We start from the raw sequence: 12,089 nt of genomic DNA, 5'->3' as shown, positions 1-12,089 counted from the left end.
CTTTGTGCATAATGTTTGTTTTTACATGTTCTACAAACCGTCGGTCCTTTATATAAGGAATAAGGAATTACTTTCAGTGTAAGCTGGAATCAGTTGTAAAAGATTAACAGGGTAGTTAGGCAGTAACTGCATGTCCGATAGTCGGGAGGCCCGCCCGGCTGGATGTAAACATTCCTCTTTGCTTTCGACCACCGTGGTGAACAGACGTGCTTTCGCTCTCTACCCCATTGTTGTTGTCGGAGATTTTGTTTTCATTCTTTGTGAGATTTTTCCTTGTTGTTTGTGTGATTTGTTTGCTGGTTCATTATTATTAGTGTAACATGCAAACCCAGGAGTTGCATGAGCCAAAGTGCCCTCCATTTTCTCATGGATGCATGAAGTGCCAAGGGCATGATTGTAACATTGATAATACTTGTGATACTTGTGTCTCCTGGTTGGCAGAGCAGTAGGGAAGGTATGAGGGGAGGAAGCAATATCAGGGGAAGACTTCCAAGGCTTTTTCGGAGGGTTACATGCCCCTGTCGACTCCGTTGGTAGTTGATCCTCCGTCACCCTTTCTCCCTCCTCGTAAGCTTCACTGACTTGCTGTTTCCCCTTCGGGGGAAATTTCTCCCTCCTCTTCTTCATTTGACTCATCAAGCATAGAAGTGGGGAGGGCTGCCGACTAGGAATTATACTCAGAGGCCTCTGCTCACTCCAAGGGGGATCTATCCCCCTCAAGGCAAGCAGGGATTCCATTAACTAACCTGACTTTTTACTCCCTCAGGTGTGACAGCCCTCACAGTTGGGGATTTGCAGCCGGCTTGGCTGAAGCTGGGGCTGCCTGGTATTCCATCGCTTCTGGCTCATTTCTTGTCTGCCCTTGTGACACATGGTTCTGCGGTTGGGACGACAACGACTATCTGTGCCTGGGCATGTGGCTCCCCCTCATCTGGTGTTTACGCAGCATGAGACCATGAATACACCTTCAGTACTATGTCGTCTGGGCCACACACGTTGAAGGCGCCGCTGTTCCTGCCTCCCCCGCTGTCTTGTCTCCCCCTGCAATGTATGAGCATCCTCCCAGGGTTCCTTCTCCCTTGGACCTCCCTCCGATAGCCTTCAAGCATGTTTTGTCTGTGCCTGTGCCTGTTGCTGTACCAGTCCCGATTGTCCGAGGGACTACTGCTGTTGTGGTGTCAGCATCTTCTGTTCTGGCTGTCCTGGAGAACGTTGCTTCAGCAGCCGCTCCAGTGGCACCTTGGATGGAGAATCTGACTGCCATGCTGAGGAAGCTGGCAAAGAAGAAGTCCAAAAAGAAGCGCAAGGTGTCGTCGTCTTCCTCCTAATCTTCATCTTTGTCATTGTTGTCTACTGCCTCCTCCCCTTCATCTTCCAAGGCTCCCCTGCCAAGGAAGAAGAAGGTTGTCTCCCCCTCCCCTCCAAAGATGTCTATTTCTTGGACTTCTAAGGGTCTGTCTCCCCAGAAATGGGAACCGTCTCGTCACCCCAGGGGCGCACGAGTCGGTAACCGTAGAAGTTCAAGTTTCAGCTCGTATTTCTACTTCTAGTCCTAGAGGTTCTGCCTCTAGGTCCTAAGAAGGAACCCAGGGCCTCTGTGGGCTTACCATGGTCTTCCTTGTCTGAAGGGGTGTTGGACCAGGTGAACAGTCTGAGGACAAGAGAATTTTCACTTAGAGCCAACAGATCGGACAAGCTACTTCCCCTTCCTCTACCTCATGAGAGGTGTTTCTATATGCCCTTGGACAACCCTTTGCCAACTAAACAGGTGGAACCAGAGCTTGTTTGTTTCACTCCTGGCTTATTACTGCAGCATCTTCTTGGCAGGAACCTTTGGTTTACCCAACAAGAGGCAACGGGCTTGGACACTACCGCAATGGCGCCTTTCCAAGCATCCTCCTGGCTGGATCTGTGGTCCCTCACAGTATCTTAAGTTAGCGCCTCAGTGGTATGAGCGGTAAGGTCTTGGCCTGCCACTTCGGTGGCTGCAAGTTCGATTCATGGGCATTCCACTGAGGGGTTAGAGATGTGTGTTTCTGATTTCTGGTGACAGAAGTGCACTCTCGATTTTGTTCAGAAGTCATGTAAAGCAGTTGGTCCCGTTGCTGAATAACCACTGGTTCCATGCCACATAAAGACTATACAAACAAACATTATCCAAAGTCGCTTTTTCCTCAGGACCAATAGTTCCTGGAGAAGACTCGGCTTTTGGGAGGCTTTGCATGTCTGGATGTAGGGCTGTTTCCTACCTGGCCCATCAGACGGCAAACCTGTGGGCCAACCTGGTGTTTAGGAGGAGGGCCTCCCTCCTGAATTGAGTTGCCAGGTCTGTGGGACCAGAGTTGGCATTGGTGTTGAGGAATAGACCGTTGCTGGGTTCCTTCTCTCTTCCCCAGAGAGATGGTGAATGCTGCGTTGGACAAGCAAAGAGCTGAGGACAATGATCGAATTGTCCACCAGGCAGTTGCTAAGACTTCATGGCCTCGAGCAACAGCTACTACACCTTTGACCCAAGCTCTTCCTCTGCCTCCAGGAAGACTCCTCCTTCGAAGGGGCTGTGAACAAAGACTCAGCCTTCTTCTTTTTTCCTGAAAAGGGGTGTGTCCATGCTCATTTCAGCCCTTGTTTCCCTTAACCCCCCTCCCCTGGGGGGAAGGAGGGCTGAAATGAGCATGGATACACCCCTTTTCAGGAAGAAAATTCTCTTGTCCTCAGACTGTTCACCTGGTCCAACACCCCTTCAGACAAGGAAGACCATGGTAAGCCCACAGAGGCCCTGGGTTCCTTCTTAGGACCTAGAGGCAGAACCTCTAGGACTAGAAGTAGAAATACGAGCTGAAACTTGAACTTCTACGGTTACCGACTTGTGCACCCCTGGGGTGACGATACGGTTCCCATTTCTGGGGAGACAAACCCTTAGAAGTCCAAGAAATGCTAGGGACGGCATTCCCCCTCAGCTGCTGCCACCGGTGGGGGTTGCCTGGTGAGCCATTGGGCAACATGGCAGCGCTATGGAGCCGAGACCTGAGTAGTGGATGTCCTTCGGGTGGGATATCTTCTCCCCTTCAAGTTGAGGCCACCTCTCACCTAAGTTCCAGTCTCTCTGTAGACTTACATCCCTGGTTCTGCCAAGGATCTAGCACTAAAGGAAGAAATGCAAGCAATGCTGAGCAAGGGAGCTGTGGGAGTCGTACGGGATCCGTCACCGGGGTTCCACAGCCGAGTCTTCCTGGTGGAGAAGACTATAGGGGCCTGGAGACTGGTGATAGATCTCTCTCCTTTAAACAGATTCGTTCACCAGACTTGGTTCATGATGGAGACAGCACGCTCAGTGCTTGCCTCGATCAGGGAGAACAACTTCATTCTTTCAGTGGATCTGAAGGATGCATATTTCCAGATACCCATCCATTAGTCCTTCAGGAAGTACCTTCGCTTTATCCTCGAGGGGATAGTGTTCCAATTAAGGGCACATTGTTTCGGACTCTTGACTTCCCCTCAAGTGTTCACGAATGTTCTCTTTGGTTTTAGCTTGGACCCATTCGTTCGGGATATGTCTGTTGAGGTTTCTTGACGACTGGTTAGTCCTGGCAAGCTCGCTCTCGCAGTTGATACAGGACAGGGATCGGCTCCTTGACTTTTGTCGCTATCTCGGAATTGTGATAAATTTTGAGAAGTCTGATTTTTTTCCCAAGCAGAGGATAAAGTATTTAGGCATACTGATCGATACTGCAGCAGCAAGAGTCCCCACAGACTCGAGGATCAGATAAGTTCAGGAAGGCAGCTCATCTGTTTCTCTCTTGGCAGGGACAGCCAGCTCAGCTTTGGAAAGTCGTGATCAGTCACCTGTGTCATCACTGGAGAAGTTAGTCCTACAGGGGCGTCTTCACCTACAGTCTATTCACTGGAGACTAAAGAAGTGTTGGTCACTGTAACGTAGGTGAGGAAGGATTTAGCCTGTTGGCTAGATAACAGGAACCTCTTAATAGGAGTGGAGTTGCACACCCCCTCCAGACATGCTTTTGTTCTCTGAATCATTGACTGAGGGTTGGACACACACCTGGAGGAGTTGCTGACAACAGGAGCGTGGGCTTAACATGACAAGCACCTTCACATCAACATTCTGGAACTCAAGACAGCATTCCTAGCCCTCCATGGTAGTGACATACATCAACAAACGGGGGCCTAGTGTCTCTCCCGTTGCATCAGTTGACAGTGCAGGTGTACAAGTGGGCCACGGCACACTCGATAGAGCTGTCTGCTAGATACATTACGGGCAAGAGGAATGTAGTGGCAGACAAGCTCAGTCACCAGAATCAGGTGGTAGGGACAGTGGTCCCTCCACTCAGATGTGGCGGAAAGGTTGTTCGACCTGTGAGGGCGTTCAGTGGTAGACTTGCTCACCACCTGGTACAACAGAAAACTCTGGTTTTCTATTGGCAGCTGCAGAGGACAATCTCGATGTCTATGCCTTTTCCCTATCCTGCCTGATTTGCAAGGTGATCATCAGGGTGCTTATCACCAAGAATCTTTGGATGATTCTGGTGGCTCCTATCCTGATCTGTTGGTTCTTCTCTCTCAGGCACCGAGAGAGATTCCCTCATGGCACAATTCGACAGTGCAGTCTGTGTCTTCATGGCTGGCAGTTATCCACCATCTCTTGTGAGTGAGGTTTTTCTCGCCTCAGACTGCCCTCTGCAGCAGTGTACAGGGAAAGTGGGCTGTCTTCTGTGGTTGATGTCATGGACAGGGTCTCTCTCCACTCCACTTAGAGCCACTTTTCAACAGATCGTGAATTTCCTTTTCTTTCTTCGCCAGGAGAAGCTCCTCTCTCTCTCCAGTAAATTGTATTTTTCCTAACTACAAACCTGAGGTCCTTTACATTATGCATTATGCCCACCTCATGCCACCCCTCAATCTATTCCTGGGCCTAAAGCAAAGTGGAATTTTTACGTCCAGTCGGGCAGGACTCCCGACCATTGGACAAGCAGTAACTGCCTAACTACCTTGTTAATCTTCTGTGACTGATTCGAGCTTACACTGAAAGTAATTCCTTAAGTAAAGGACCTCAGGGTTGTATAGTTAAGAAAAATACAATTTACTTAAAAAATTTGTGATATTGATTCCTTCTGTAGAAACTTGATGATAGTGGACCAGTTATATTGGTATCATTTTGCTTCCTAAGCTGTTGTGGCAGGATCACAAGCTCAAAAAACAAGTGGCAGAATCCCCCCCCACATAAACTTGACCAATCCAGCTGCCAAACTCACACTCAGCCACACTTTCCTTTTCACACTTCAGAATTCACGCAGGACAATTGACCTATACCAGCACAGAACGAAAAAAACACAAACACAAGTACTCACCCACTCCAGATACTCTGGGCTGTGCTGTGCTGTCCGCCGGTCAAGGTCACTGAGATACCAACAACAACAAAGACCACAACCAAGAACCACAACCCACAACACAACAACAACACAACACCCAAGGACCACAACCCCACAACTCAACAACACAACAACAAAAAATGAACACAAAACCAACAAAAGAAACACAACCACAACCCAAGACCGCTGCACAAACAACCACTGCACAAACAACCACCAACACAAAAACAACAGCACAAAAAGGCAACACACACACACACCCACTAACAATACCAAGGGATCACAACAGCTCACCAATAACAACCATCAACAACTCACAACCACACCAAGAAACCACAACAGCTCCCCAACAACAACAACCCTCAACTATAAACAATCACACATAATCCAACAGGAACTCACATATAACTCAATAAAATACCTCATAGCACAACAAATCTAACAGTATAGGCACAACAACTCTTGAGCAACAATATCAAACTAAACAAAAGAAACAACAAATCAATACCACAACTCAATTGGCTTTCAATTCCTTCAAGACTGCTGCCGACACTACTATCACCAGCTCTCACCAAAGACTGACTAAAGACTCACTCAAAACACAGAACTCTAAACTCCAACAGCACCAGCAGATAACCCAGAACCAATAGCCAATTCAGTCGTTAACCATCCATACAGCAATTACTCTCTCTCTCTCTCTCTCTCTCTCTCTCTCTCTCTCTCTCTCTCTCTCTCTCTCTCTCTCTCTCTCTCTCTCTCTCTCAATTCCATGACTCTTCCATACTGTGGTATTTGTGGTTGATTGAAAAAAGAACTATCTATTGGTTGCATTTACACATAAGTGCTGTATCCTTGCTGCTATGAATTCTGTAGGTTTGATTTGTGTTTGTAGGGTAGGTTGAGGCATGGGAATGGATACCTTATTCTAGTGAAGGAAACTTAACCAAATCTGCTCTTTTCTGAGTTGTAACCAGCCTCCCTCCCTCCACCGCATGGTACTTAGGTCATATTTCCAAGGATTTACTGTAAAAGAACATCATTTGTAAAACATTTATCATTGTGTTTTTAGATATTGTGAATTATTTATGGAAGCGTTGTTCACCTTAGGAATTTTTATATATATAAAAAGTAATTTTTTTAGATATAGTACATAATGGTGGATTTCTATAAATATGAATGCGGATTTGTATTTTCATACAGGAATTTGATGATGACAGGGATGCTGATGATGCTGTGTATGAAATGAATGGCAAAGAATTGTTAGGAGGAAGGTAAGACTTTGCACTATCATATTTGTTATATTAAAATGTGGAGTCAGGTTGTAATGTTTGATATTATTTTTTTAAGTGTTTTAGTCAGCTGCTTCTTGAAACACTCACATATTGGTTGTTTGATTTAATAATTCACATACTCTACTCGGAATCACTGTTCAGTTACTCTTCCTCATGCAGAGTAACAGTGGAAAAAGCAAGAGCAGCCCCCCGTTTACGATGGCCCAGAGCTCCTCCTCCTCGAGGATTTCATTCCAGGTAACCTGTCATTATCCTCCTCATACATGTTTTTACATATGTAACTTACCATGCAATTAATATAGCTAAAAGCTTCCTACTGCAGCAGTCAAAAATTCGAATTTAGCTGTGGCACCACCTTTGCTAGTGTAGGTGAATAGGACCTGCCCCACTTTCTGGAACGATAGGTAGAAAACTGCAGTGTGTTCCAATTCATTTTCTGCTGGCTCCCGACCAACATCAGTGTTTTTTGGCAGTCATCATTCGTCATTCTCTTGGATATTTTCCAGCATTTGGGTGACATGCTCAGTGAATTTTGTGGTGATTAGCATAATTAGCTATTACTTTAGCTAATTACATCAGACTCCAGTTCTTCTAGAATTAGATATTGTGTAGAAGGGTGTAAGACTAAGTTAACCAGATTGTCTTATGATTTGCACACCAAATGTATTTAGTGCAGGGAGCAGGAATGTTCAAAAGAGTTAACATGTCCAGAGTGTAAGGATTGGGATGAAAGGAAATGGCAAGCTTTAAAATCACACCTAGATAGGAAGAGGAAAGTGGCTCTTAGCGTTGAAAGTAGGGCTTCTGTAGAGGTTTCTCATAAAGTAGTTGAGGATTTGTCTGTTCCCTCTCAACCTCATATCATTTCACCAATTCTTTGCCCTCCTACACCTTTACCTGTAACTCTGACTCCAGGCACCCATGCTTCTAATCCTGGCACCATTGTCAGTCTCGACAAGAATTTCTATTTTCCCGTAAATGCTATAATGCAGTAAGACACCTCTTTCAGGTCTTTAGTGGAGAGGTTGTCTCTCAAAAGTGATAGTGCAGTACCTTGTGATAGTGTTGTGATTCCTGAGGAGGTGGCTGTTCGTCCCAGTGGTGCTTCTAGACGAAGGTCCCTGTCCCGCTCCCCCGCACAGGGGAGGAGACACACTGGAAGTCCAAGGGAAGCCAGTTGGGTTTGCCCACTGACAATTGCCCCCTCTGTCGAACCTGTTGAACTTCCACAGGTGTTGACAGAACACCATTGGAAAGGGGTCTCTTTTAGTGCAAACTGCTTGTGATTGGATTCAGTGGACTCTTCACCAGACAGGAGACGTCATCGTTGTCAGGCTTCAGTCTCCCGACCCCAGAAGAGACATGCTGCCACTGAAGTACTTCGTGTTAAAGAAGTACTTGGAGATCAGCAACAGCTCTCAACCGTTTTGTAGCTTTGAGGTTCATCTTTCTACACCTAAGACAGTTCTTCATCCCAAGACTTGGGATAGTCTGTGAGTATTTCTCTGTTTTACAGTGTGTTTTGTCACATAGGAACCTTGATGACTCTTAAGCGCCAGCCCTTGGCAGCTTATGCTTCCTCCACTTCCGAGCACACCCATCTCCCCTCAAGACATTGAGTGTCCTCTCTTGTTCGTCTGTCTGCTTCTTCTGACCACTTGGTGCCCGCCTCAGACCATTCAACGCCCGCTGTTGGGCACTTAGCACTAGAGTAGTGGACCAACCATCTGCTTCTCCTTCCCCTGCTCAGGAAGATTCTTTGTTAGCGCCCCTTAAATGTCAACTGGAAGAGTTAATGGTTTTTCTTAGGAAAAACCCATCGACCACGCAGACTAAGGACAATTAATTGACTCCGATTTCTTTGGAAGAGGACGCAGTGGATCAAGAGACTGCTCCCTCTTCGGCCTGTGCCTCATTGCTGAAGTTCTTGTTGAACTTCCCTGACTAAAATTGTTGCCTGCCACTCCGGTTTCTCCAGCCTCTACTTTCCTCATGAGGGAATTTACTCCTGACAGTGTTGGACTTCCCAAGATGGTCCTCTCTTCTTCTTCTAAGAAGGTACTTCAAGAGGTTGGAGAGTGGCTGGATAATAAAAGGGAGCAAGGAAAAGCTTCAGTCACGTTTGCCCTTTCTAAGCTTCTCAAGAAGAGATATAGATTTTATGCTACTGGAGAAGCTCCTTCCTTGGGATCATCTGCCTCCTCCCAGGGGGACTTTGGGTGCATTGAAAGCTATGTAAACTGCATTCTTATGGCATTTTTCATAAAAAAAACCCCTTCAAATATTGATTATTTTGCATTTTTGGTGTCATATTTCATCTCCCAGATGAGCGTTGTAGGCGTTGTAACCCTGGAACATGCGTCGTAACCCTGGAAATAATGTCTGTTGACAAGCGCCGTAACCTCGGAAAGTTGTAAGCCGACACTGTCATAACCCGGGGACTGCCTGTCTAATATTATTGTACGTATTATAAAATACTACGGCAACTTTAAGCCAGTATTCCGCGGAGCGGCCAATGTCGTGGTTTGAAATCAGCTGATGGCGAATACAAATTTGTTTCACCATAACGCAATTCTGAGCAAATTCTCTTGCTTCTAGTTAGCATAAACGAATATCTAGATACAGTAGACCCTTGACTCACGAACGCATTGACCCACGTACAACTCGATCCCCGACCAAAATTATAGGTAAAATTTCACCCTTGACCTACGAACTAACTTTGAGATACGAACAAAAAAAAATGCGGAAAATAAAAATTCTGTTTGGGTCATGAACTAATTTTGAGACATGAACATTTGAAAAATGCTGGAAATTTCTGGAAAATAACAATTCACTTTGTTTCACAAACTAATTTTTAGACACAAACATTTGAAAAATGCGCGAAATCGCCCAGCACACGTGAGAGCGTTTGAGTTGCCATGGGAACAGCCATCCTCCAGCCGCCCACGCACGGCGTCACCCACGCATCGCTCTTTGTCTCATCTCATTGTGTACAAGACGTTCGTCAATTCGCTTAGCATTTTTTGCGCTAAAACTTGTGATTTTCTTCATAATGGGCCCTAAGAAAGTGAAGAGTGGTGGTGAAAGTAAGAAAGTGAAGAGTGATGGTGAGAAGAGGGTGCAGAGGAAGATAACCATTGAAATAAAGAAAGAAATTATAGAAAAGTTTGAACGTGGTGTTCGCGTGACCGATATCGCAAGTGAGTACAAGATGGCCAAGTCGACAATTTCGACAATTTTGAAAAACAAGGTGATGCCATTAAAGAAGCAAATGTTGCGAAGGGAGTGACAGTACTAACAAGATGAGATCGCAAACCCTCGAAGAGGCAGAAAAAAATAATTTTGAAGTGGGTACATGAGAAACAGATGGCAGGTGATAGTGTAAACGAGCCGATCATCTCTGCGAGAAAGCTCGGCAAGTGTATCAGAGTTTGCTGAAGGAAACTCCTTCTACTAGTGCCACGCGCCAGATGATTTTAAGGCTAGTAAAGGGTGGTTTGTTATAACTTCAAGAAAAGAACTGGAATTCACTCTGTAATTAGGCATGGTGAGGCTGCTAGCGCAGACAAGGCTGCTGCTGAGGCATTCGTGACTGAGTTTTGCACCGAGTTCGTGGAGGCCGAAGGATAGCGCTCAACAGATTTTCAATTGTGATGAAACGGGCCTCTTCTGGAAGAAGATGCCCAACAGGACATTTATCACCCAAGAAGAGAAGGCGCTCCCAGGCCACAAGCCAATGAAGGATAGGCTTACGCTTTTGTTATGCTCAAACGCAAGTGGCGACTTGAAACTAAAGCCGCTACTTGTCTACCATTCAAATAACCCGCGTGCCTTTAAGCAGCACAACGTAAATAAGGCCAGACTCGCCTGTAATGTGGAGGGCCAATACAAAAGCATGGGGTGACACGGAACTTGTTTATGGAGTGGATTGATGAAGTTTGTGCCGACCGTGAGTCAGTACCCAACAGAGAACAAGCTACCCCTGCGGTGCCTTCTGATCATGGATAATGCCCCGGCACACCCTTCGTACTTGGCTGACTGCAGTGAACATGACTTCATTCAGTTCAAGTTCCTTCCACCCAACACGACCTCTGTTCTCCAGCCCATGGACCAACAAGTCATTAGCAATTTTAAGAAATTATATACGAAGGCGCTCTTCTCCAGATGCTTCCGTGTAACTGAAGAGACAAAATTAACCTTAAAAGAATTTTGGAAGAAGCACTTTAATGTTTTTCACTGCATAACCTCATTGATAACGCATGGACTGAAGTTACGTACCGCACATTAAATTCTGCGTGGCGGAAACTTTGGCCCAGTGCGTAACTGTCCGTGACTTTGAGGGCTTCGATGCAGAGATTGTGCAAGAAATTGTGTCCATGGGCAACAGTATGGGTCTACAAGTCAACGACGAAGATGTTGAAGAATTGGTCGCTGAACATCAGAAGATTTGACTGCGGACGAACTTGTTCAACTCCACAAAGAGCAGCAGGAGCAACTTGCTCGGGAGCAATCAACTGACGAAGATGAGGCTGGGGAGGAAGTTACAGATGTCAGCAGTGATGTGATAAAAGCCGCATTGGAAAAGTGGAATGATGTCCAGTGCTTCCTTGAATTGTATCATCCGGACCAAAATTGTTACGAACAGGATCGTGAATATGCTCAAGAAAATTTAATGAGCCATTTCAGAAAAGTTATGCAAGGAAGGAAAAGGCAACAGACATTGGATAAGTTTGTGATTAAACGTTCACCAAAAAAACCTAGAAGAGTTGAATCTCCGGAAACGAGCTCTCCCCGACCTGGATGGGGGAGGGTCTCCTTCCGCACAATAACCTCCATCCCCCACCCACCACCCTCCTCTTCTCTTGTCCGTCAAGCCAGAAGTCTCGCCAGTCATAGTAAGTGTTCACTTTACAAACGTTTTTATAGTGTTAGTTTACCATTTTAAATTATATTATTAGATATATTAAGGTTTTTTACACTGACTTTTACATTATCTGTGTAAAATAAGGCAAAATATACATAATATATATTGGTTCGTAGGGGTTGAGAACCAATTAATATTATTCCCATTAAACCTTATGGGGAAATTAGCTCCGAGTCACGAACAATTTGGAACACGACCAAGGTCTAGGAACGGATTGTGTTCGTGAGTCAAGGGTCTACTGTACTTTACTTATATGAGGCAAGGTTATTTTTCCTCATACAACGTGTTTTTAGGTGGAAATTTTATTGAATATGTCTCGTTGTGAATGTGAACTACTATTTTTTTTCTTCATTAACAGATTACGTTGGCGGCATGTTTATTGTGTAAAAAATTACGTGATTCCGTTCGCAATTCTCCTTTATATAATCGTAATACGAACTTTACGTTATTTATCTTATATCGGCGTGAAACCAACAGTAAAATGTGTTC

General features: G+C 45.5%; 1 protein-coding gene across 3 annotated transcripts in view; it reads left to right on the top strand.

The window, feature by feature from the left end:
- LOC135207908 (serine/arginine-rich splicing factor 4-like) overlaps nt 1-12,089 on the top strand; it is a 77,995-nt gene that overhangs the window by 23,973 nt on the left and 41,933 nt on the right. For all 3 annotated transcript variants that reach the window (XM_064239844.1, XM_064239845.1, XM_064239846.1), the window contains exons 3-4: nt 6,585-6,655; nt 6,836-6,913. In XM_064239844.1, the coding sequence (XP_064095914.1) occupies nt 6,585-6,655; nt 6,836-6,913 (149 nt within the window). The remainder of the gene's footprint in view (nt 1-6,584; nt 6,656-6,835; nt 6,914-12,089) is intronic.

The sequence above is a fragment of the Macrobrachium nipponense genome, chromosome 34 (genome assembly GCF_015104395.2).
Source record: "Macrobrachium nipponense isolate FS-2020 chromosome 34, ASM1510439v2, whole genome shotgun sequence".
Lineage (NCBI taxonomy): Eukaryota > Metazoa > Arthropoda > Malacostraca > Decapoda > Palaemonidae > Macrobrachium > Macrobrachium nipponense.
Note: the sequence above shows the minus strand (reverse complement) of the source record. Positions and strands in the feature narration are given on the sequence as shown.